At 45.9% G+C, this 27,341-nt stretch overlaps 1 protein-coding gene across 1 annotated transcript; it reads left to right on the top strand.

The window, feature by feature from the left end:
- The first annotated feature begins 834 nt into the window (after positions 1 to 834).
- Positions 835 to 27,341, top strand: LOC141224649 (Krueppel-like factor 15). The gene is made up of 3 exons (XM_073666959.1): positions 835 to 982; positions 16,419 to 17,466; positions 21,552 to 27,341. The coding sequence occupies exons 2-3, from the start codon at positions 16,517 to 16,519 to the stop codon at positions 21,724 to 21,726; spliced, it is 1,125 nt and encodes a 374-aa protein (XP_073523060.1). The 5' UTR covers positions 835 to 982; positions 16,419 to 16,516; the 3' UTR covers positions 21,727 to 27,341.

A 27,341-nucleotide genomic window follows, 5' to 3' on the forward strand; every position in this document is an offset into this window, starting at 1 on the left:
AGTGTTGTGCCCTATCCCACATGTTACACTCTGATGAACTTGAACTGACCAGTAAACGTTTGCTTGTTACAATGAACTTGGTGTCCCCTGGATTGTGTGCGGTGGCTTCTGAAGATGAAGGCCTGGAGACAGCGGAGGCCCAAGGCCTACAAGTGAGTGTCATGTACCCCACACCTGACAGCACACGGGGACTGGGACTCTGTCTATAAAGTGCCAGAGCATAACGGGACAGCAGCTCAGGCACGTCTACTAATCTGATTCACTTTACATTTGGATGACGGCGATTCTTCATCATCCTGGGGGCAACACTGAGCAGTCAGACATTAATTACTGTGAAACTAAAAATTCCAGGAATAAATCTCATGATGAAATCCCTCATTCTGCTTATACTGGTGACTACGCTGGTATGGGTGAGATCGATGACAGTGGCGCTAGCGATGTCATCATCCCTGAGCTCAGCAGCAGGCTGAAGTCACACCGTGGGGAGCCACATGGCTGCCGGTAGATACAGAAAGAGCACGCTGTAGGCCCAGAGTGCAGGAGCCTTACTCTTCTATGGAGCAGGACGCTTTAAATCCCCGGAGGACACGCCCCCCGAGCAGACATGTCCTGACGATGCAGTCCCCGCCTTCCGCTTACGCTCCGTACTTTCTCCGCTGCCTCTGCACGGACACCCCCCCCCCCGGTGTGCGTCGCACCCACAGGCGCCTCATGTACTAATATAGACCCGCTGCGCCCCTAACACGCGCACCCCGTTTTCTGACGTAACATTGCAGGCCAGAGGCGAGCCCTTTAAGTACGAGGACCAATCAGAGTCGTGCTGCTCAGCCGAGCCCCTCTGAAGCTGTCCAATGGGCGCTCACGGCTGCTGATCGAGCCTTCCCTAGTCATGTGAGTGCTGAATGCCAGCATGGAAGACAGGAGCTGCGGCAGCGCCATGCGGGCCCTTGGGTAGCACTGGGGGGACCGCGCTGCAGGACAGGTGAGGCTCTATCTCAGTGCTCGTTCACATAAGCCGCATCGGCAGACGCGTACACGGGACTTGGCTTTAGTGTTTGGCGTTCTGCAAAGTTTCCCTGTGCGAGGAAAGTTGACGTGTTGACATGTTGTGCGAGGCATGTGTGTACGCGCCCACGGCCTCCATGCGTGAGAATACACGAGCGGATCTGGACTCGCGTCCTGCCTAATACTGTGCGCTGGGGGAGAGCGCGCACTGCAACTATCGCACGTGGGGACGGTCGTAGCTGGAGAGCAGTGGTAGAAGTTACCGAAGTGATCGGCTGCAGGCCTGGAGTGTTGTGATGGCTGCTGTCACACAGGAGGTGGGTGTGTCCCCATAGCTGCTGGGGCAATCCCCCTTCTACTCTGGGGCTCAGTCCTGCACAGTGTGCTGGTGGCAACATGGAGGGTAATAACAGATCTGGGGAAAGATTGGAACCAATCTGATTGCTGCATTATCTGCACGATCCAGCGCAGGGATTTTGCAAACCACTCACTTTCTGGGAAGAGCTTTTTGGGAGGGTAAAGCACTATTAGAGTTCTCTACCACATAATGGGGAGACTTATAATTATTGTCTCTGGGGGCGGCAGTTTTTGCAAAAGTGCAAACTGAACCAAATTATGATCATAATACACATTGCGCTCACTGGAAATGTTGAGCACATCCTTCTGTCACCCCTTTGGCTGCCATACACATACTGTTTGTATCTGATAACCGTTTTCAGTACAAACTGCTATTAGACCTGGTAAGGCTAGTGTACCAACTTTGAAAATCTGTCAGAATGGATGAAAAAGGCTTTTTTTGAAAGCTTGACTCAATCTCTGCCATCCTAGCGTGACTGACAGCTCCTGCTGCTCAGATCTCACTGCACTTTACAAGCTGGAGCTGTCAGTCAGAGTGGGTGGATGGAGAGTGCATTATACTGTATGGAGGACTATGGGGAGTGCATTATACTGTATGGAGGCCTATGGGGAGTGCATTATATTGTATGGAGGCCCATGTACTGGTACTTTACAGGAAAATTCTTGGACTCGTGAGCTCTCTAGTTCTTTAACTGAACTTGTGAAATGTTCATCTAAAGCCTCATTCAGACGTCTGTGATTTGTCTGGACCGCAATTACAGTTATTCATCAGTGTTTTGGATCAGATTTTCATTAGTGTCAGTTTTCTCCATCTTTGTGTCATCAGTGACTTCTCACTGTCCCTTAATGACCAGGCCAAATTTTTCAATTCTGACCAGCGTCACTTTGTGGTAATAACTCTGGAATGATTCAACGTATCCCATTGATTGTAAGATTTATTCTTGTTGGTGACACGTTGTACTTTGTGTTAATGGTAAATTTGGGTTGATATGTCTTGTGTTTATTTATAAAAAATATCAGACATTTGACAAAAATGCAAAAAAAATAGCAATTTTCAAACTTTGGATCATACCTATAATTCAGACAGTCATACACATAAAAAAAAAATAAAAAATAAAAAAAAAGTTACCTCTGGCTTTACATCGCCACCATTTCTAAAATGTCTTTTCAATTTGTTAGGATGTTAGAAGCTTTAAAAATTTCACAGCAATTTTTATTTTTTCAAGGAAATTTACAAAACCTATTTTTTGGCGGAGCTATTTAGTTTTGAAGTGACATTTGAGGTTCTATATATTGGGGGGGAAACAAAGTGATATTTAAAAAACTGCATCCCTCAAGATATTCAAAACTGCTGTCCGGTATATTTTTAACCCTTAAGGTCAGTAAAGAGGTTTTGGTAGTCAGTAAGGGGTTAAATGGAACTTGTCACCAAATTTGTCACACATCAGCTTAAAATATCAACTTATTCAGCGTCTCCGCTGCTTTCCCCAAATCCTTATGTAACCCCCTGTATAGCCTTGAATAACCTTTTTAATTTCTCTCGTGTTGTATTCTAATGGGGTCTGTCCGGTCTGATGGGCGTGGCTTCGGACTCTTCACCCCTCCCCCCCGACAGCTACTCGCCGTCCTTGATGTTGATACGCCTCCTGCGTCATCCTCGTCGCCGTGAGAAATCTTGTGCCTGCGCAGTATTGTTTGCCCAACTACGTGCAAAGCCGAAAAACAGAAGTGTACATGCGCACAGCAATGGCCGCAAAAGCCTTCCAGTACATGAGCCGGAAAGACGTGTGCCAGCGCATGCTCCTGTTTTTCGGCTTTGCTTGCAGTTGGGCAAAGCATACTGCGCAGGCACGAGACTTCCCATGGCGATTGAAGCTGATGCAGGAGGCGTCTCCACAGACTCACAGAATGGAGAAGATGAAATTGTTTTGCTCTGCCCACTCTCCCCGATTCTCTCTGATATAAAAAACCATACGGTCGTCTGCACCTAGCCTAATTCCAATATTGTTGAGTCACATCCAGTCTGTTATGTGGTTGTCCCCAAAATAGATCGAGCTGTGTCATGTAAGTATATGCCATACAGTAAGCAGCTGGTATGAATGAGGGTAAGTCTGGACTCTAATCACGTGGCAGAGTTACAAGAAACCAGCTACCAAAATTAGCAGCTAGATCTCAGTCTCTGCACGTACCCACATGCAGATATTACTCTACACCATAGGCCGCACTGGAGAAATTCAAGCTCTTTGCTTGTCCGTTACTTGTTTGCTCTATTCTAATCTCTGAGTAAGGTGAAGCTTCTGATAAGTCAATTAATTTATTTACTTTTTGCAAATTTAATACGTGGATGTTTAAAACCACATAGCTGATTTTATTTGATCTCATGGTTGTCAAGATGACTCTACCTCAATGAATGAATGAATCTTACATTCCGTGCTGATAATTTGATGGCACCTTCACTTAGAGATACAAAGTTGGTTTCTATAGCTATGAACAGACTTTATATGGATTATAAAGGTATATATTAATACAACCATGTACTTCTAACTTTTACTGTATATATTGTCTTACGTAAGTTACCACTGTTCTTGTACCACTTTGCTGGATGCTCACAGGTGTTTTGGGGGGCACATTGAAGATGGCCAAACTCGCTGATTTCATCACGGCATCTGATATGTATGTGACGCACCCCTGGGCCTGTGTCGCACAGCGTTGCGCATGCAGGAGCTTACCCGGAGCCGGATCTGTTGAGGGTTGTAGTCTCGTGGCGGTGACCCGGTCCGTGCCCAGGGAGTCAGACTAAGTGGCGTTGTATTAGCGGTAGATGTTGGACGACTACGCCACCCGTTGAATGCAGCGAAGGAGCTGCCGCTGCAGGGCAGACCGCTGAGGCCGGTGGTAGGATTGTGCAGCGTGATAGTATCACCCCCAACGGGAGGGGTATGGCCTCAGGGCAGCCGACGTGGATGATGGGGGTAGCAGGAATCACTCAGACGATGCGGTGTAGTTCAGGGTCTTTACTGGTGATAAAGATAGACCCTCCCGGAGTACTGGCTAGCGATCGGGGCCTGGTCAGTCCTTGAGCAGATGGGATCTCCCCTGGCCAGGCGGAGTTGTAGGCCTCCCAAACTGACTGTACTCTTCTGGCTACCTTGCTAGAGGCGGGTATAAGTAGCCCACGTCCCTGAGTGTACCGTGTGGTGCTCACCCGTATGGCCGGTGACTCGGGGCCTTCTAGTGGCGTCCGCTCCACGACGGCGGTGCTGGTCCCACGCGTGTGACCGTGCCTTCGGGTTTCTTGGCCAGAGGACCTGAAATCCCCTGCCGGGCGGTTTCTGCTGCTGGGTAAAGATTAGTCCCCACAGCCTCGGACTCCGGGTCCGGTGATAGCTTCTCAGTCAGGGCGAGCTCTGCAGCTGCCAGCCCCTGACTCCTTATAGCACTGCTCCCACAGAGCTCCTGATGTTCTTTTCCTATATCTGCTTCTCTTCTCTGTCTCTTCTTCTTCTCTACTCACTAACCCTGCCTCAGCCCTAGGTTTATATAGGGGAAGTTCTTCCCCTCCCAGGACTGGGCAGGAGGTGTGGCATGCACAGGATCCCTGACCAAGAGACCTCCCACCTGCTCTCAGACATAACATTGCCGTTACTGTGGAAACCAGACCCCTGGGGTGCCACATTCCCCCCTAGTGAAATTTAGTACTCCGGGACTAAACATATTTTTAGAAAAACATAGCAAGGTATAAACAATAATAATACAATAAGAAAAACACATAAAGATGGTTACGGCGTGTCCGCAACCGGGTGCAGTCTTTGAAGAAAAGCAAGGTGTCCATTTCACCAAAACAGGGAGACGTAACCAGGTAGGGGTCTGTCCTGCCCCGAGTCCTTAACAGTCTTTAGTCCGTCCTGGGTTACGCTCCAACTATATACAAAGGATTCCCGGTAAATCCACCAAGGACTCCTATAAATAACTAGAAACACATAATTATACACAAGCAACAAGAAAAACAGGTAACCACAAATAAAACAATTTATACACTTCAAATCCTCCAACGTGCGGGTAACTGGCCTCTAGTGGCCCTAGTGGACCTACGGAGCTGACTGTCTAGCCCTGAACTACAGGGTGTAGGAGCTGTCAAGGGTAAACTGGGCAGCGGTCTACCGGCTCTTTGACTCACTAGGGGTACGGCAGGCTCACTATAAGCAGAGGGTTGATCCTCCTGTTCTGCTTGTGTGGAGTCTTCTGCCTCCTGGACCGGCTGCTCTTCCAGCTCTTCCTGTTGCTCCGTAGGCACTTGGGATGCTGGTTGGAGGAACGTGAGGATGGGTACCACAACTGCACCATTGACTTGAGTCCAGGACCGAGGGAAATCTCCGAGCACAGTACTAACCATATCTTCCCTTTCCTCTACGGGTCGATGGTCTTCTTGTTCCTCTTCAGGGTTCCGTAGCTGTTCAGGACACTTCTTCAGGTGATCCCGGGATACAATGGCTATGGTCTCCCCTCCGTCTTTACTGATGGTACAGACTTTCGGGTTCTCGTGGCTTGAGGGCAGTACGGTGTACGGGTCCTTCTCCCACTGGTCGTCCAACTTGTGGAGCCGTCTTTTCCTCTTCAAGACCTGCTCTCCGGGTACCAGGGGAACAGCGGGAGCATACTGGTTGTAAGTTTTCTCTTGTCTTTCCCTAGCCTGACAGAGACTTCGCTCCACGCTCTCCTGTACTTTCCGGTACTGCCGCTGCCTCTCTGTGTCCCAGTCTGCTTCTGGTGAAGTGTCCTCGGGTGTCAGGACTCCCATTTCCAGGTCAACAGGTAACTTACCAGGTCTCGCCCTCATTAGGTAAGCCGGGGTACAGTTGGTGGAACCTACCGGGATGTGGTTGTATAGGTCCACTAGATCGGGCAGCTTCTCAGGCCACAGACTGCGTTCTTCCAGGGGCAACGTTTTCAGGAGATCCATTACCACCTGGTTCATTTTCTCACAAAGTCCATTAGTTTGCGGATGATAGGGTGTCGTCCTTATCTTCCGGCAGCCATACAGATTGCAGAATTCCCGGAAGACCTCCGCTTCAAAGGCAGGTCCCTGGTCCGTCAGCACTTGGTCCGGGTACCCGTGTGGACGGCAGAAGTGCTGCTGGAAGGCTCTAGCTGCTGTTTGAGCTGTTAAGTCCTTAACGGGGACGACAACCAAGAACCGGGAGTAATGATCCACAATGGTTAACGCGTAGACGTAGCCACTTCTGCTTGGGGTCAGTTTTACATGATCCAAGGCTACCAGTTCCAACGGCTGCCGGGTGACGATGGACTGCAGGGGAGTCTTCTGGCTGGCACGGTCCTTCCTTCTTAGGTTGCACGGGCCACAGTCTCTGCACCACCTCTCGATGGTTCCCCTCATGCCTACCCAGTGGAACCGCCCACGCAGCAGGAACTCCAGCTTCTTCCATCCGAAGTGTCCAGCCCCGTCGTGGTATGCTTCCATCACCATGGCTGCGTCTCTCCGTGGCACCACTACTTGCCAGATTAGTTCATGCGTCCGGGAGTTAACCATTCTGCGGCACAACTTCCCCTTGTAAAGGAACAGTCGACTCTTCTCAGCCCACAGTTGCTTGGCTTCCTCCGGAGCGTCTGGGTCAAGGCGAGCCTCTGGCCGAGTCAGCATCTCCTTCACCAGCCGGACGGCAGGGTCACTGTCTTGCGTTTCCTCCCAGTTGTAGTGAGGCAAGGGGTTAAACGTAGCGGCTTGCTTACTCCTTACCCGATGGGAATACTGGATAGTCCCATGACGGTGGAACGCGGGGAGTTCGACTTCTTCCAGTCCCTCTGGATCTTCTCCTACGTCCGGTAGGTTTGGCATCCTGGACAGGGCGTCCGCGTTGGTATTGGAGCGTCCTGCCCGGTATTTGATTGTGAACTCGTAGTTGGACAGACGGGCCATCCATCTCTGCTCTAGGGCACCGAGTCTTGCAGTGTCCAGGTGTGTCAACGGGTTGTTATCCATGTACACGGTGAACTGGGAAGAAGCGAGGTAGTGCTTAAAGCGTTCGGTGACTGCCCACACCACTGCCAGGAACTCTAGCTTAAATGAGCTATAATTCTCAGGGTTTCTTTCGGTGGGTCGCAGTTTTCGGCTGGCGTAAGCGATTACTCGTTCTTTCCCCTGCTGGATCTGGGACAGCACGGCTCCTAGCCCGATGTTACTTGCGTCGGTGTAGAGGATAAAGGGCTGGCTGTAATCAGGGTACGCCAGGATTTCATCCCCCGTGAGGGCCATCTTCAGCTGGCGGAAGGACTCTTCTTCTAACTTCTCCCATCTGAAGGGTGGCTTCTGGTTCTTGGCCTTCCGGGACTGGCCTATCAGGAGGTCCTGCATAGGAGCTGCCTTTTTGGTGAAACCGGGGATGAATCTGCGGTAATAGCCTACCAACCCGAGGAACTGCCGCACTTCCTTTACACTGGAGGGACTTGGCCATTCCTTAATTGCGGTGATCTTATCAGGGTCGGGAGCCACTCCATCAGCGCTCACCACGTGTCCCAGGTACTGCACCTTTGGTTTCAGGAGGTGACACTTGGAGGGTTTCACCTTTAGGCCGTAGTTTGCCAGAGCTTCGAACACTTCCGCCAGGTGTTTCAGGTGGTCCTCATAAGTCTTGGAATATACGATGACATCGTCCAGGTACAACAGGACCGTCTCGAAGTTTTTGTGGCCCAGACAGCACTCCATTAATCGTTGAAAGGTTCCTGATGCGTTACAGAGTCCGCACGGCATGCAGGTAAACTCGCTAAGTCCCATCGGGGTGGTGAATGCGGTCTTCTCCCGGTCCGCCTCTGCTACAGGAACCTGCCAGTACCCACTAGTGAGATCCAAGGTAGAGAAGAAGTTAGCAGATCTTAAAGCAGCCAAAGACTCCTCTATCCTTGGTAAGGGGTACGCATCCTTGTGTGTGATACGGTTGATTTTCCGGTAATCTACACACATCCTCATGGTGTTGTCTTTCTTTTTGACTAAGACTAGTGGAGCTGCCCAGGGGCTACAGCTATCCCTGATCACCCCAGCCTCCTTCATGTCTCTAAGCATCCCCTTGGCGTGTTGGTAGTGTGCAGGGGGTACGGGTCGATACCTCTCTTTTATGGGAGGATGGTCTCCCGTGGGGATGTGGTGTTCTACCCCCTTGACTCGCCCGAAGTCTAACGGGTGTTTACTAAACACTCTCTCGTACTCTTGCACCACCCGATAGACTCCCTGTTTCTGGTGTGAGGGAGTGGAGTCAGTACCCAAATGTAGTTGCTGACACCAGTCCTCCATTGTTTTCTGGGAGCCGTTACCTTCCTCCGGGGAAGATGGAGGCAAGGGTTCTACGGACTGTATGGAATCTTGATTGATGGTATACAATTTGGCTAGCGTGGCATAACGGGGCAGGTACACTTCCCTCTTCCCGATATTTATTATGCGAACGGGCACCCTCCCATGGCGTACATTGACCACCCCCCGTGCTGTCAAAATGGTGGGCCTACTGTCTGAGTAAACTGGTTCTACCATTGCCTGATAATCTCTACCTCTCAGACCAATAGCTGCCCGGCACCAAATCATCATTTCACTTTTCGGGGGCATGGCAATAGGGAAAGGGTCACACATTCTCACGCTACCAATCTCACCACCGGAGAGTTCTAGCTGTTGCCGTCGCATCAGTGCCCGGATCTCTTTTTGGAGCACTCGCTGCTGGCCGGAGCTGGCGTTCTTGGCAACCTGCTGTAAAAGGAAAATCACCTCTGCAAGACAATTTTCAATTACATTAGTTCCTAGAGTTATCTTTGGGTGACTCTCGTGTTTGTCAATGTCTACAATGATCAGTCCCTGTGCTGCCAGTTCGACTCTACCGATTTTAATGGTCATCTCTTTAAATCCAATCTGTGGCACGGGCTGACCATTGCTGGCGATGATACTCAAGTCGTCGTCAGGGTAGCGGGTGATATCCGAGTCATTCCAGTACTGCTTGAAGAGCACGTACGGGATGGTGGTGACCTGTGACCCGGTGTCCAGTAGGGCACTCATAGGAATGCCATCCAGTACCACGGGTAAGACTGGACGTCCTCCCACATATTTGTCGCGCCAGTTCGATGGGCCTGGTGATCTTTTTCCTGGGGGTTGGCCCTCTACCCCAGGTTGTGCCAGTTTAAAGGACAGTACCTTGCCATATGTCCGGGTTGATTGCAGCGGCGGCAGATAGGTTGTCCGTCCTCGTTGTACCGGTCGCTGGGTCTTCCTCTGGCCGGTGGGGTCCTCCTTGGTCGACGCCACGGGATGTCCTTCGGTCCGGATGCCAGCTGGATCTTCCCTGGAGTGGAAACCTGTAAAGACTGCACAGTTCGGGTTAGCGCAGCAACGCTTTTAGCTAGCTCTTGGACCTGATGGTGCAGGTCTGGAGCCGGGTCATTGTTCAAAGCCTGCGCATCAGCTCCCACAGGCCCTGCCGACAAGGGCGCCGCCTCCTGGTGGTAAGTGGTAGTGGGGCGTCTGGGGGTCACAACGCCACCTGGTGCCGGTTCTCGAAGCACCCGGATGGCTCTGTCCTTGAACTGTGCAAATCCCAGATGAGGGTCCTGTAAGGCCATTGCCCGCAACTGGGTTCGGTGGGCATTGCAATATAAACCCTCTATAAACTGTTCAGTCAACAGCCTGTCCTCGTCTCCCACGCCGTCAGGGTCGGTCTGCTTAATGGCTCTCAGGGCCTCTTGTAGGTTCAGGGCATAGTCCCTTATACTCTCATGTGCCCGCTGTTTGCACCCGTAGAATCTAAGCTTGATCTCGGCTGAGGTGCGGGTATCAAAGGTGTCCCTCAGCCGGGTTAGTATCCCTGCGACAGTCCTCCCCCCAGGTGGCCAGGACTTTACCTCCCTTTGGGCTGCTCCGGTTAATTGGGCCACCAGGATGCTCACTTTTTGCTCCTCTGTGAGGGGGTACACCTGGAAGAGGCTATCCAGCTTTTCTCTAAAGTCATTCAGGGTATGTGACTCCCCTGAGTACTGGGGTAGCCAGGCTGCCCCCGGGATATAGGGCATGGTGAAAGGCATGACTGCAACAGCGGTGGCGCTGGCGGGGGTTGAAGCGGTGAAGCTCTCCTCCGTATCCGACATCCTTCTCCCCCCTAGTGGACCGTGGCCTACCTTGCGATGATCCTGTTCCGTAGGCCGCGGCTCCGCAGTGGATCGTCAGGGTTGAGGACCTTCCGTCGCGCTCCTGTGACGTCGGCGTCTGCTGGGCTCCTTCCAGGACCTTACGCAACGTCCGGACGTGAGGCGGGGCTTCAGTTCTCGCGCGCTTTCCGAGTCCACGCCCCTCTTCTTCCCGCGCGGCGTCCTCAAGATGGCGTCCAATGGCGGGAAAACTCCACGTATGGCGGGAAGAAGGCCGAAGATGGCGCCGGATGGCGGGAAAACTCCACCGATGGCGGGAAGGAAGCGGAAGATGGCGCCGGATGGCGGGAATCTTCACCACAGGTAAGTTTGAACAGTCTTTTTCAGGCACGCAGTACCCGGTGGTTGCGGGCACGAAATCCTGCCGACTACGCCAAAAATTGACGCGCCCCTGGGCCTGTGTCGCGCTGCGTTGCGCATGCGGGAGCTTACCCGGAGCCGGATCTCTTGAGGGTTGTAGTCTCGTGGCGGTGACCCGGTCCGTGCCCAGGGAGTCAGACTAAGTGGCGTTGTATTAGCGGTAGATGTTGCACGACTACGCCACCCGTTGAATGCAGCGAAGGAGCTGCCGCTGCAGGGCAGACCGCTGAGGCCGGTGGTAGGATTGTACAGCGTGATAGTATCACCCCCAACGGGAGGGGTATGGCCTCAGGGCAGCCGACGTGGATGATGGGGGTAGCAGGAATCACTCAGACGATGCGGTGTAGTTCAGGGTCTTTACTGGTGATAAAGATAGACCCTCCCGGAGTACTGGCTAGCGATCGGGGCCTGGTCAGTCCTTGAGCAGATGGGATCTCCCCTGGCCAGGCGGAGTTGTAGGCCTCCCAAACTGTACTCTTCTGGCTACCTTGCTAGAGGCGGGTATAAGTAGCCCACGTCCCTGAGTGTACCGTGTGGTGCTCACCCGTATGGCCGGTGACTCGGGGCCTTCTAGTGGCGTCCGCTCCACGACGGCGGTGCTGGTCCCACGCGTGTGACTGTGCCTTCGGGTTTCTTGGCCAGAGGACCTGAAATCCCCTGCCGGGCGGTTTCTGCTGCTGGGTAAAGATTAGTCCCCACAGCCTCGGACTCCGGGTCTGGTGATAGCTTCTCAGTCAGGGCGAGCTCTGCAGCTGCCAGCCCCTGACTCCTTATAGCACTGCTCCCACAGAGCTCCTGATGTTCTTTTCCTATATCTGCTTCTCTTCTCTGTCTCTTCTTCTTCTCTACTCACTAACCCTGCCTCAGCCCTAGGTTTATATAGGGGAAGTTCTTCCCCTCCCAGGACTGGGCAGGAGGTGTGGCATGCACAGGATCCCTGACCAAGAGACCTCCCACCTGCTCTCAGACATAACATTGCCGTTACTGTGGAAATCAGACCCCTGGGGTGCCACATATGGAGCTTTCTGACACTTCCCGGAGAGGCCGAGAATGAACAGGACTGATCCCTTTGTTTTCAAGGGATATAAGCCACTGACAGTTGTTTGGAAGTGGCTTTTTCCGCTCTTCCATTGAAATCACAATTGCTTGGCCATGAGTTTGTACAGGGGATGGTCAAGAGAAGGGGGTATGGACACCTTTTTAGAATAAGTGAGTTTTTACCATCCTTTAATTGTCAGGATTTTTAGGCTCCGACCAAGTGGTGTGTTGGCCAAGACTCCGGATTTTTTGCTATGCAGCCATCTGGACTGAGCGGTGTCGCCTTTTTTAACGGCTGACAAGTGCTTAAAAGTAATTAGGACAAACTTAAACACACAAGCTGCGTTCACGTTTTTTTTTCCCCACAATATCGGCGCACACACACTTTTTTGTGCTATTCAAAAATTGCAGCAAAAACGTTACGGTTTTAACGTGATTGCAGCAAAATAACGCAACAAGACTTCAACACATGAAGGCAGCCGAGCAAGATGCTTTGTTAAGGTAGGTGGGAATTAGATATAAGGAAATCAAATGGCACAAGGTTTTCTACCCAGCATCATTATGATGCCTGCATTCTATAAATCAAGAGAAGTTCAATGCCGCGGAGTGTCAAGGACTATCCTAAAAGCCTGAAACTCCTATAGATTGCGAAGAATTTATTTTGCTATGGCTCACAAATTAAGTGTATATAGTGTTAAACTCAAACTCCAGCAATCAATATCTTTATTTGTTGCATATTTGCTTTCAGAAAATGTGCAGGGTCATATAGTCCCATCTAAGTAAATGTGTTTCAGCACCAGAAATCTAACCCGATTTTACTCTGCAGCATATGAACAGGGTTGTGGAAACCCCATTCAGTCTTTTGATTGTCTTTGGATTCGATGTGTATTTCCGCTAATTCTACTCATGTAAGACTGCTGAAAATAATTGAATTAACATCTACATCATTCCCTGACACATTAATTGACAGCCTGTTCCGCAGCATATGTGTGTAGAGCAAATTGTCAGTGTTGGGGAGTGATTACAGCCGCTCTCCCAGTATAGTGAGCGGTGACCGTAACAGCCCCCTGCACTGCCTCAATGACTGAAAGCGAGTGACTGCAGGAAGAATAAAACAATATTTTATCTTTGTAGCCTCTGCTCCTTTAAGACGACTCCAAAAGATTTAAAGGGGTTTTCCGGCCTTGGAATATAAGTCTGCAGTCATTCTATGCGACTGCAGACTTGTGAACCCTCACAGTGCACACCCTGCACACTGTGAGGATTCTCCGGTGCCGGGAGCGGGCGGTCGTGTGGCCGCAAGAATGCGATTTGCATATTTCTGGCCACATTCCAACTAGACGTGTTCGGTCTCTCTCAATACACTCTCGTCTGGCTCATGACCACATGTATGCAAATCGCATACTTGCGGTCATGCACTGGAGAATCCTCACAGGGCACAGTGCATGCTGTGAGGATTCATACGTCTGCAGTTACAGACTCCTTTAAATGCTATTTACCTTTTTAAGGGTACACTTCAGGTCTAATTCATCACTACTTGAAATGTTTAAAAAAAATTTGTGCAGTAACAAATTGCACAAAACTTTGTGACTTTTGGAATTTTTACACCAGCACAACCAACGTTTTGAAAAGGGGGCATGGCAAAACATGACCTGAGTCATCAAAATGTCCATGACTAGGGTGCATTTCTTAGGCTGGTGTTTGACAGCTGAAAGATGCGCTAAATTCACTAAAGAGGTCGTATTCTTTTAGAAAAGGTGGCCCCCCAAATGTTTCCTGTGATGTAATATAACAGATTATGACAATGCTAGATAGCGCTCACTCATTCCATTGTTGGCTCCCCACCGCTGCTCTGGTCTCTGTTTTGGCAGCTGCGGTCATGACTATAGTGCTCATCACCGCTGTAGCCAGTCACTGAACTCAGCAGCTCCACCAATGTTGACAACACAGGCTGCTGAGCTCAGTGACTGGCGACAGCGGTGATGAGCGCTATAGTCATGACATGACCACAGCAGTGGGGGGGAGCCAGTGTGGGGTAGGGTGAGTACTTTATTTTACATTACCGGAAACATTTGAGGTTTACTTTTGCAAATATAAAAAAAACATTTAGAGGCGAACTCCTCTTAATGAATGAGGGGTATAACTCCAGCGCACCCTTCATCAAGGCCGGCATATAAAACTCCAGTCTTGATAAATCGAGCCTTCTATGCTCTTACTTGGAGTCATTCATATTGCTTTATCACACTGTTTTTTTTGTTTCTTCAGTGAATATTATCGCACATTCTCCTTCATTTCAGCCCCATTTGTTAGAAACCTTAGTGACCCAAAAAAAAAACTGAAACAAAAATGATCAGTGTGAAAAGTGGTATTACCGCCATGCCTCTTGCACTTGACTACAGATCAAGGTCACTTAGTGCAAGGGGATCAGACTTTGATTAGTGTTGGCTATAAAGAAGCTGATGGTAGATGTGATTTTCAGGAACTGTTCTTCCTATATCACAAGGATTAAGCAGCTGTGGTTGTTTAAGCACATGTCCGCAGAGCCACTTCCTGAGGTTCCAGGATGTCAGATAATATAACTCTTGATGTGCTGGACCTATGCAGGCGGACGCACGCAAAGCAGCAGAACCGATGTTTCGTACATGTGATCTAATCTTAATTATGTTATTTCAGTAAGCTGAATCCTGAATCAAATGTACAGGACGCAACAAGTTTTATCCTGCAGTTATGTAACATGTTCCTAAAGCTTACTATATACTTTACAAGCAGACTGCGCCCTGCCTATATACACGAACATAATAAAGGGTTCCTAAAATCACAAGTTATTCCCTATCCATAAGATTGGGGATAACTTGCTGATTGCACAGGGTCCAACTTCTGGGATTCTCCAGCGATTTCAAGATCAGGGCTTTACATTCCCATCATGAATAGAGCGAAGTGAGGTGCACGTGCTTGACTTGCGCTTCATTCATTGTCAATGGGATTGCCAGAGAAAGCGGAGGGCAGCGCTCGCTTTTCTCTGGCAGTCCCACAGACAATATATGGGATGGCATGCTGATTACTGGGGATCTGATTGCTGGGAGTCCTCTCCCCAACCCCAGCCATCCTGAAATCAGGGCTCTGCAACCCCATCTTGAATGGAACGGAGGTATACTGCACCCGCCTTTCTCCAACTGTCCTATAGACAATAAATGAAATGAAGATCAATCATGTCCATCCATGGTACAGACTACAAGCAAACCCTGTGAAATCTTATCTATAGCATGGGGAATAACTTGCTGACCACTGGGACCCCCAGCGATCAGCAAGTTACCCGCTATCCTATGGATATGACTGCACAGGGTTTGCTTGTAGTCTGTACCATGGAAATGCAACAGTAAAGATGTTTGAACCAGCTGCTGGCCCACGGCTTGGGGATGTGGTCCTCCAGGAATTGTTGTAGAAGTGGAAAAAACACTCTTAAAAGGACTGCGCTGCTGGTATGAAGAATCTTCAAATGGGATAACTGGAAAGCTTTTATTGTCCATGCGTTTCAGTGCAGAACCGGCACCTTTTTCAAGACAGTCTGGTTTTTATTCTGTTTTTGTCCAGATTCTGGAACAGTGTTTTTTTTTTTTTATTTATTTTGTCCCTCCTGTCTAAAGTTGCCCCTGGTAATAATGATGCAAAGATTACCTTCATCCAACCGGCCGTACACCACAGACCTATGGACTTTTGATTTTTCTTCTCTTCTCTAAGGCACTGGCTTATCATAACATGGCTGCATCGTAAAGGGGAAAAGGCAAACACCCGCAGAGTAGGTCACAGCTGCATCCTTGCTCAGCATTTTCTCCAGAAACTTAAATTTGTCTGCCGTGAACATTCTAAGAACTCCGCACTCACCTTGTCCTGTCCTGCTATTGAAGTGCCGGAGCCCAGGAGAACCAGCACACTACAGGACAGCAGCGCATCGTCTGTAACACAGATGAGTTTGTCAATCCAGCACTGCAGTACAGGAAACGACGCAGCAACTGCGTAGAGAGAAAACGTTGAGCCAGGCTGGAGCTGTGACCCCTGTGAGCATTTTCTTTCTCCCCTCTGACGTGGCTGTGTTTTGATTGGCCATAGAGGAGAAAAAAGCAAACGCCCACAGAGAAGTTCTGTGGTATACACTCAGTTGATTGAAGGAAGAAATGTAATATTGTGTGCTCTTTATCACCAGGGGTCATGAGTATGGAATGGAGGCGCACTGAAAAAAAAGGAAAAACTGTTACAGAATCTGTGGAGGATGAACTCAGTTTAAATTAAAAAATCCAGTGAAAGGTCCTGTTTAAATGTGCTGTTTCCTATTATTGCAAGTTGTGGTGTGGTGTTGACACAGGGCACAGTGTAAAGGCTCTACTAGCATTTTCCAGTGGTAAACATAAGACCTTTTTATATAATACATACTCTTCCAATCTAATTAGTTATTTTCTTTTTTCTTACAGATCATTTAAAGTCAGCACATTAAGATTCTGTACAGATTACTTTCTGGAAGTCTCGCACCCCAACTTGGCAAGGGCTGAGGGTATAATCGGCCTGGAAAATGGTTTCTTTAATCTGTAGTGAACCACTTTCCGCTTCTGATCTTCTCTCTAATGCCACTTCTCCGTGTCAACAAAACATGGCTGTGCCACAGTCTGGAGATGGATCAATGCTCACCCTTCTGCAGGATGATGCCAGAACTTCCTCTCCATCTCTGGCTGAACAGCTTGATAACTGTACTGTCTCCATACAAAAGAAAGGTGTAGATGATGGTGGCCTTAAAGACGTTGAAGGAATTATTCTATCCCAATTGGTAAAAGCAGTGGAAGAGCCAAAAGAAGCTACTGCAATGGCACAGTTAAAACTCCCTGATTTTTGTGCCCAGATCTCTGGTGACTTCAGTCCTACGCTAGAGGAAATTGAAGAGTTTTTGATGGAAAATATGGATCTTATCCGAGAAGAACTGGTTGAGAAGCAGCCAATGCCTGGAACGTGGGTTGAGAACTGCATGACAAACGAGCAGGCTTCAGACACAGATACAACTCAACCAACTGAGGATTTATCACCTTCACTAACTTCAGATACTTCATCCAGTCCACCTTCCACAATAGGCAATATTCCTGTCATTCTTCAAATCCAACCTATGCCTGATGCTTCTTCTCTGGCACAAAGCTCTACGGGTGGTGTACGGCTCACACAGCTTGTAATCAGTGTACAGGGCCAAAGCCTGGCGCTGGCTCCCGTCCCAGGGCCTACTTCACCAGGGGACCAAAAGTATGTTAGAATTGCTCCTCTACCTGTGGCTGTCCGACCATTGACATTAGGAGGGGTATTTGTCAGTGAAGGGCAGCAAAAAATCCAGAAGGGTGCTCCAGCTGTGATCAGAGTACACAAGTGCAGTTACCCTGGCTGTAACAAGATGTACACCAAAAGCTCACATCTTAAAGCCCACTTTCGGCGACACACCGGGGAGAAGCCTTATGTTTGCACATGGCCAGAGTGTGGATGGAGGTAAAAAAAATAAAACACTTTACTTGGTCTTACTTGCAAACAAATGTCTACAATTCATATGCTAACTTGTTTTTGAAGTTATTGCCAGATTTTTTTGGAAAAATCCTGAATCAGAGATCACTGCCATTTTCAGGTGACTACTTGCTCTGTCATCGGTACCCATGTGTGCCACCAGCCATTCCCATGCAATACAAAACATTGCAGTGGTCAGTCTAGTACTAGAGATGAGGAAATTGATTTGTAATGATTAAAATTCATACAAATTTCCCCCAAATTTGGGGTTTGCCAGAAATTGAAATTTTCAGCATTTGATTCACAGGATCCAGTAAGTTGGTGGCTTAGGGCTGGGAAGGGGTTAAAAAATAATAAAATACGGTGAGTGACTGGCTTAGGACAGTTGAGTATTATCTTTTTTTTATGTTTTACTCTTTTGTCTGCTTGAGACAAATCAGAGAAATTTGTTGATCCCTGGAAGGTGCCATGGGCTTTCCCCTCCACTGTCCATGCTGTACATAGGACACCCATATATTCAACAGATAGTATGGTTCACACTGAGGCCTTCTCTCAAACCATTCAATAAACAGGTGTGGCCTATATTGCTTATTGAGAGGGGGACACATATGAAGCCTAGTGCCCCCTTGCAGAAGTGTTCAGTTTAGTGGGTGCGAAAGGGAAGAATTTAAAGGAAAAAACAAAGTACAATTAAAACCTATCCTATTTGTCATTAATTGGACGGTTAAATAAAGGAAAACATAGAATCCTTAATATTATTATGATGGGATGAGTATATCCTTTTTTACAAAAAATTCACTGTACAACATCAAAAAGTTTTTAAAGAATGTGTCATCAGTAAATAGCAGTTCTTTGTTCTGGTAAAATGATGACATCATAACAGAAATCAGGTGGACCCATTCTAGTCAGTAGGGTCCTGTTTGTATCCATTACGCAACACATCTGTCCTCTGTATGAGTCCTTTTTCTCTGTTCCCACACCAGAAATTGAATTAAAAAATGTATTTTGTAATAGAATACTGACGTGGACAAAATTGTTACACTTCTGTTAAAGTAAGAAAAAAACACAATGGTCACTGAAATAACTAAAAACTGACAAAAGTAATTCAGTTTACAGTGACTGAAAATCCAAAATGACAAATGGACAAAAATGCAGGTTACCATTCATATTATCCATTTCTTCAATTTGTCATCAATTTTCCTCTTGCGACCACATCCAAGGAGGTGGCTACCCATAGACCTTAAACTTCTGAATAATATGTGCAAATGTAACTATCAAGCTGTTTAGAGATAGTCTTATAGCCTTTACTTTTAAGATGGTTTTCTCTAAATTTTCTTTCTAATCTACTGAGACCACTCTCTCCTTAGCTTTCTGTGGTCCATATTGAGTGTGGCACACGCCATGATACCAAACAGCACAGTGACTACTTTTCACCCTTCAAATAAGCAGATTGACTGTTTACAATTTGTAGACACCTATAATGCTAATTACAGGACTCGCCTTAGTTTCACATGTATAATTATTTTCAATCTTTTCTAACGATACCATCATTTTTGTCCAGGCCATTTTCATTAGTTTTTTTTTTTTCATTATTTTTCTGTTGAACCACACTTCAACCATCCGATTTTCATTAGTTGATATTCAGTAAATTTAAATTGAAAATTTACTTTTGTCAGTTTCAAGTAATTTCAGTGACGATGGTGGGTTTTTCTTATCTTAACAGAAAGGTACCGACAATTTTGTCCATGTCTGTATATTTGTTACGTACTTTATTGGTACTATCTCTAAAAAATCTTAAATATTCCAGTTCCCACACTGCCAAAAGAAAAATCACAATAGACTGATGCATCCCTTTGTTTCTAGCTGACTAGTCAACGTTGCTGTTTAGAATAGGACAGAATAAGCAGAGCCCTCTCATTGTCATTACAGAATGGGCAAGTTAACTGCTCTAATGTTCCCCTAGAGGACTAGAATAGGAAAGATAGTAATGGCCTGTTAACATGGGCAGATCGTACTTTCATGCACACAAAAGATATCTTTAAAGGGGTTTAAATACACAGCAAGCATGTTAGTTTCATCGATCATATCGGGAGTTTAGCAGTCAAACACGGGAACAATTTTTCCATTTCTGTACCTGTTTGGTCACTTCGTGGAAATGAATGTGAACTATGCAAAACTGAATGACGTGTCATGTGTTTAGTTGGAAAACGTGCACTAGAAATGAATTGTTGTCATGGATCACTAAGCAAATTCCATTGCACAAGGACTTTGTCAATGGGGATCTAGCAGTATCATTCTCTGGTACTCGGCAGCAATTTTCAGTTGTAATGTTTCAGTGGTTTTTAGTGATCTGTAATAGCGGCACATCCAGTAGTTGCCTCCCTGTGTGTTATGTGCCTGCTGGAGGTCAATGCAATTTGTTAAAGATTAATTACTCTGATCATACTATTTGCAGTTAGGGGCACATTGGGGATAAAAAGCAAATGTCAGATTAATAAAAACGTCCACGTAAAATTAAATCCATCCAGTAGATAGTCAGCATCATGATATGAAACAAATGTCAAGGTATACCTGCAATAAGCAGGCCTAAAGGGGTTGTCCAGGCATTGGTATTAATGACCTATCTACAGGATATGTAATCAATAGCAGTTTGGTGGGGGTTCAACATCAGACACCTTCACCAACCAGCTATTATTTGTTCCTAGATTGGGTTTCAGTATTGCACAAAGCAATACCGGTGCACACATTCCCTCAGTTTGAATCCATATAGCCCTAAAAGCAGGAGAATATATCAATAAAGGCCCTTTCAAATTTGGGTTCTTTTCCGTGCTCAATGGTACCTTCAGGGCTTCAATACGAACCCCCCTTGCAAAACTGGATTCGGGCTTATCGGCCAATGGGGCCATTGACTATAATGGTGACGGAGTCAACGTGTTCTCAGCTGTACATCATTTTCAAGCGTATACGTCTACTGGAGGTGGATACTCAGACGTAGTAGTTTGCGTCTGTTTCCTCCTCCAGTAGGCGTACATGCCTGAAAATGATGCATGACAGAGCACACGTTGACTCCATCACCATTGCAGTCAATGGCCCCTTGGCGCATACGCCCGAATCCCGTTTTGCAGTGGGGTTCGGATGTTCATTTAATAATATATATAAAAAAAATGTTGCAAAGCTCTTTCAGGAAAAAGACTGCTGGGTTTTTCTAGAAGAAACTTTGCTATGAAAACTTCAGTCGCCTCGTCGACGTCTCAAAACAGTTGTGTGCACATACCCAAAAGATGGCATTCCTAATGATTATGTGAACACAGCTTTGGCAGTTTCAAGGTTTTTACTGAATGTTTCTGTAGGGAATAGTGCAGCAGACTATTTATTCAATACGGTTGTGGAAAAAGATATACTAATGTATATTAACCTCATATATGTGGCAAACGTACATGCTTTTTGCATCCGTTTGGGAATGAGATTTGCCCATGCCAAACCAACATTGAAAATACCATGGGCCCTATTCATTATAACTGATGCCTTTTAATCCAGTCTAATTGAACGGGACCACTGGAGTGAGGTGCACCTAATTCATTAAGAATTAGGAGCGTCTTAAAATTAGCGCGCCCTTCCAGCAGCATGAGACTAGAGTACATTTCTGGAGAAATTTATGCCTCTAAAGTGATGTAAATTTTGATGAATTAGACAGTTGGGCCTCACCTCGCCCTGTCCCATTTTGATAAAACTGGCTGGGACTGGCGTCAAAAGATGCAACATTTTTGCATATCTTCGAGTTGTGGAAAAATGTGAAGGTGTTTTGAGCCAGAATCTTGGTGAAAACGCCATCATGAATTGGGACCCAAGTTTTAGATAGTGCCAATTCGCCCTGTCTGAAGGAGAGAAGTGGTTCTGGAGACCTGGGCATGTAAAGAATATTGTGAACATAGAACTGTTTCAAAGAAAATAACTAAGGCTAAATAACATTTTAGCTTTTATAAAATGGGGGTAGATGTTTAAGAGTTTCCATATGTGTGGGATGTTAATGGTGGACTGTTGATCAACCTGTTGTTTTTTTTTGCGATCTGTAGGTTTTCCCGTTCTGATGAACTTTCAAGGCACAAGAGATCCCATTCTGGAGTAAAACCCTATCAGTGTACAGTATGTGACAAGAAGTTTGCCCGCAGTGACCATCTATCCAAACATATGAAGATTCATCGAGGCCAGAGAGTTGGTGGATGTCGGACACCACGTGCCAGCACTTAGCCTCCTTCTTTTTTTTGACTTTCACCAGCTGACCAGCGTGAATTAAGTTGCTGCTTTAAAAATTTACCGTTATTCTATGATGTGAACTTCGAAAAGGAACAATATAGCAAACCAATGGGTCATACTGGATTAACCCATACTGAATCAGTAGGGCTTACAAGGGATTTTTGACACTACTGTTAGTCCCGTAGATATTAACTTCCAGCCGAGTTACTTTACTATGATTTACTTGGCTGTTTTCGATAATGAGTCTCTTCTCTTGTCTATATGGGTAGATGTTCTCCAACGAATACCTGTGAATATAGCCCTACCTCTTTTGTTTGACTGTTACTTGTTTTGTTGGGTTCAATTACAGACCTTGCCAAGTAGTCTGTTCATATACAATGCCATAAGCATCTGTAATTTTCTACAGATTTTACACATTTTTAAGGCTGTTACTTTTATGACCCTGTTGTGTGAAGACAGCTATTGCATTGATTTTTCTTTTTTCTTAATTGCCGATATTAAGATCATCAGCAAGTAAATACACATAGGATAAAATCTGAGTACATACAATGTAGGTAGGTGCACTTACATTACAGGATACTGTATACCATAACATACAATTGCCTGTATACCCAATATGTCTGCAGCAGACACACTGGAAACTGTTACTTCAGTTCTAAAATGAAAATTTTTGTAACACTAAATTTTTTTTTCCTGTTTTACCTTTTGAGGGCATGGTCTTACTGTAATAAATAATGTTGCTTATGCGCAGCGTTTAAGAAGATTTCACATGGTGGGCTAGCTTCTTATATCTATTAAATAGCTCAAGTTCTGTAGCAGTCATAGTTAAGGGCTATAGATATACCCTTGGAGGGGGGGACACGTGTCAAAATAGATTTTCAGAAAACCAAGACAAAGTTGTTATAAAGTCGCAACACACTGACTAATTTTTAAAGGGGTTGTCCACTACTCGGAAATTCCCTTGTCAATCACCATATTTCTCCACCTAAAATAATGGCCTTTACTCACCTGGCGCCATTCCAGCGACATTGGTGCTGGTACTGCCACGTGAGCCCTGCAGCCAATCAGTGGCCGCTTCAATCTCACTTCTTCCTTTTGGATGTAATTGACATTGATATCAGTTTTGAGAGTGAAACTCCCAATTAGTGGCTGCGGATTGGCTGCAGGGCTCACATGTCATAACAATATCCGACAAGACCCAGCGCAGTAACGTCAACGGAGGGGGGGAGTATAAACTATTTTTATTTTACGTGATGGAATGTGGTGATTGAGAAGGGGTTGGCCAAATAGTGGACAATCCTATAAAGGGGTTGTTCGGTGTTGGGAGAAAAGTCTGCAGTTACTGTGACTGCAGAATTGTGACATTGTGCAACGTACACACTGTCTCGACTCCCCTGTATGCCCCATGCCGGTGGGCATCCACATGACTGTATGTAATGATTTTCATACTTGCCAACTAGACACCTGCTCTTCTCTCAGTTCTCTTCTATTGAGAGAAGCCAAGTGAGACTAGTTATCATGTCACTACAAGTATTCAATCAGACCACCCGCCAGGAGCATACAGAAGAATCGTGGTGGTGTGCTTATTGCAGACAGTCAAGAATCCTCACTCTCTGGCTGCAGACTTTTTTTTTCTTGAGACCGGGTCTAAACGGTTGTGTAGAACCTGTGAGGAATATCCTTTTGTGTTCAGATACAGTGAACAAATGACTATAAAGATCTGCAGGCCCAAGTATCTAGACCATGGAAAGTCTAGCATTGATGATTAAGGAAAGATGCCCTCCCACCATTACTAGTCTTCTTTGGGTACTTTATGTTCCAAGTTTATTCCTTATTCAAGTATTATTAAAAGGATAACTGTGACTAAAAGCTATATTCTATCCACCTGCAATCCAAACATAATCTAAAACCTTCTGTGGTTTCTCTACCGTGACAGGGTTGAATGTTAAACTCTATGTAAATGTATCCTATCTTTATGGATAATTCTAGAAGACATTTTCACTCGCCTACATCCAACAGCGGTTCAAACTATCTTCTCTAGATCTGTGAATGTTGCCTGGACTTTCAGATTTGGTCTTCCTGATACTATGATGTCTCTACTTAGAGGTTTCTGTACAGTTCTTATTAAAGACAGATAAATCCTGTACACACAGCTGCATAGAGCAAAGTGGACAACAGACTGAATTCTGCAGGGGTGCTGTGTACTCGTTGGGTCCTACTGCTGCTCTTCTACATTTTGATTGGGATTTAGATCTCAAATAATCAGTCTTCCAAAGGACACCTTATAATATTCCACCGGGAAGCCAAGTCCTGCCTCAACTGAGCATTCTGAAAGGAGTCGTTCTCTATATATTCAGTTTGTATGATGTTTTATTCCTGAATTCCATGAGAGAAAGTTCTATGAATATGTATGTAGATGTTTAATGCATGGAGCAATTTGGAAGGATCTACTTTCATTGGCACTTATGTTACGGGTATATGAACCTTGTCATCAAGCAATCTGGAACATAAGTCTCAATAAAGAAGTTGATTAATATAACTTTGCTTATTCAATTAACATATGTAAATGTTTTTTTTCCCCCAACATATCTTGGGGAGATGGGTGGAACAAATGGGTATTATCATTGATGAAAAAAAAAGTAGTACTACTTAGATTAGTTTGCTACGAAAATGCCAAATTGATGATATTGTTATATACTGTATTATGTCCTATGCACCAAACCGTTCTTGAAAATTGTTGGCCCTTCCTTGTCAGGGATACTGGGTAAACTGCACTTAAAGGGGTTGTTTCAGATTGTGGGTTTGCAATGCAGCTGTACAATTTATCTTCAGAAAATGGTCTGTTACGTACATGGAGGGTCCTCTGCAGCCCCATCCGAAACAGCCCCTGGATTTACTGTAGTTCATAGAGTGTCTCCAATTTGGGAAGGGAGCTAATGTTTAATATGGAATTTGAAGACCTGGTGATATATATATTTTGGAAAATGCCACACAGTACCTTTTTTATTTTAGTAGATTTAATGGAGCTTCATATTAGCTGCTTCACAATATTCTGTGCTATATCATCTCATATCTGCCATGGGCTTTTTCTTCAGAACATCTTCAGCCTCTACCACAGGAGATAGTTTATGGTACTGGTCCAGTCCTATTTTAAGATATTGAGGAAGATTAATGAACCAGTTTTTAATAGAAAAACAATTTGTTGCCAATGTCAACCAATCAAAGCACAGCTTTTATTTCTTCTAGTGCTTGGAAAATGAAAGCTGCACTGTGATTGGTTGCAAATGGCAAAAAGGTCAGTGTTTCCTTTAGAAAATGTCATAAATCCGCCCAATAATATCTGTTTTTAGCAATGCAGTGACTTGTCTCTTGGTGGTAGCTGGGGCTTCAGGCTTAGATTTCTGGATAGAACAAATCCCCATATGGCATCCTGAAAATTAGTACAATCCGTGGTAAGATGTGATACCCTTAGGGCTCATGCAGACGACCAAATTTTCTGTTCGGATCGCACTCGGACCAATGTTATTCTATGGGGCCAGGTACGTGTCTGTTTTTTTTTTTTCCTCTGATTTCGTTTGTCCAGGGGAAAAAATTGCACCATGCATGATTTGCATCCGTAAATCGGATCGCATTCAGCCATGGAAGTCATTGAGTCCGTGGGAAAAGTTGGACTGCACTTGGATGACATCTGAAAGCAATTCAATTTTCATGGACTGACAGAATGGAGAAGATGGAGAATTTTATTTTTCCCATCTTCTCAGCCGAGAAAATCGGATCACACTTTGATCAGGGTATGATTAGCATAATGGGACCGATTTTCTCGGGCGAGATAATGTACGGCTGTGACCCTTGCCTTAACCTGTTGTATACAGAGTCACTCTGGACAATTGAACATCTATAGTTCTCATTAGCTTCCTGAGTTGCCATCATTACAGCGGATTTCATTTCAAATGCTAGAAAACCATACTGACTAATGTTAGAGGGGCTACATGAGAGTGGAGAATGGGATTTGCTTTTTCTCAGCAACAGACTAAGCTGCAACACAAAATACAGCTCATGGACAAGAGTGGCGCTGTGTCTAGAAAGAAAAGTGACCCTTTTTGTAATGTCAATTAGTTCTGACCTCCAATACTTTCTGAGATATTTTTTTAGAATACATTGGGTATACTAAATTGTACAGTAATTCATGAAGTGTCTATCTTCTGTGACATCGGCCATGTCGGGCTCTGACGTTTGAGTAGTAGGAGGGACGATATAATCAGTAATTCTTTACAATGGTTTTCTTGGCTTCCATTGGTTTGTAATTGGAGCTTAAATGTAAATGTATGCTGCTGTTGAAATGTTGACTGCAAATTCAAGTACAATTGCTTTGTTACAAGTCCATTTCTATGCTCAGTTTCTTTGGTTTTCTACCATGGGTTGTAAATCCAAGCTGAGAACTGCTGTAACCTGTGGATGGGACTCTCCATTGTCTATTTTTCCAAAAGTATGGTTAATACAGCACCGAGCTGGAGAATGCAATGGTTGCACATCTACCAAGCCTTTTTTTTTTTTGGTTCTTTTTGGTGTAAATTTTGCCTAAGCAGAAGACATGCTACAGGACAACCTGCTTAAAGGAAAGCGGTCACTAGATTCATACTGTTTGAACTACAGGCTGCATAAATCAGAGCATGACTGCGCGATTGCCTTCAGGTATGGCTTTCCTGTCCGAGGACCAGACTGGTCCTGTGCCGCCCCATGCCAGCTTCTCCCTACCCTGCTCCAGTTGATTGACATTATATTCTTGGGCGGGGAGAAGCCGGTTGGCATCTACACCTGACAAGTTGTCGCTTTCCCTGTAGACCCCGTCCGGCTTTTCTAACTGTTTTCTTTGCGGCCGGGTATATTTTACTCTGAAACCTGTGGTGTTTCAGTCACTAAGTCAGATACTGATTCCTCCTGCCCCTGCTTTGGTTCCCTTTAGAAAGATTAGGGTATTTAGGCAGTTTACTCCTACGACCAGAATGCATGCCACTCCAATGGTTGGATTCCAAATCGTGGAGCATTTAAAGGAATGAATGAATGAGGGTGTTTGCTCCACAAATGATCACATCCAACTTTCACTGGGAACAGCTGGTCGGCGGGCTGCCAGGTGTCTCACCCCCACCGATCTGATATTGATGACCTATCCGAAGGATAGGCCATCAATATAAAAGTACTGGACAGCCCCTTTTAAGCACTTCGCTTTTTCCCCATGAAACACCCCCAACACTGCAACTGCATATAAAAATTACTGTCCCATGGAAAATAGGATTGTTGGGAGGTATTCATACTGAGACTTATCCGTAATGCTCAAAGCTGGATTAGGAACATGATGATGGCAGCAAAGCCAAAAGCAACTGGCAGCTTTCATTCCATGCCGTTACCTGGCTAATGCTGCAGCATTAATCAGATTTTCATAATAACTTTAATTGGTGACTCTTTAAAAAAGAAATAAAAGGTGTTATTCTTGTGTTTTTATCTGTAAACATTGTATAGTTATTATTTTTATATCCTGATCTTATAAGACTGTCTGTTCTACAAGTTTAATAAACCTCACGTTTCTTCCAGGTGTTGCCTTGGCATAATAA

The sequence above is a fragment of the Phyllobates terribilis genome, unplaced genomic scaffold, assembly GCF_046119375.1.
Source record: "Phyllobates terribilis strain yellow unplaced genomic scaffold, ASM4611937v1 Scaffold_2__4_contigs__length_985480577, whole genome shotgun sequence".
Taxonomy (NCBI): domain Eukaryota; kingdom Metazoa; phylum Chordata; class Amphibia; order Anura; family Dendrobatidae; genus Phyllobates; species Phyllobates terribilis.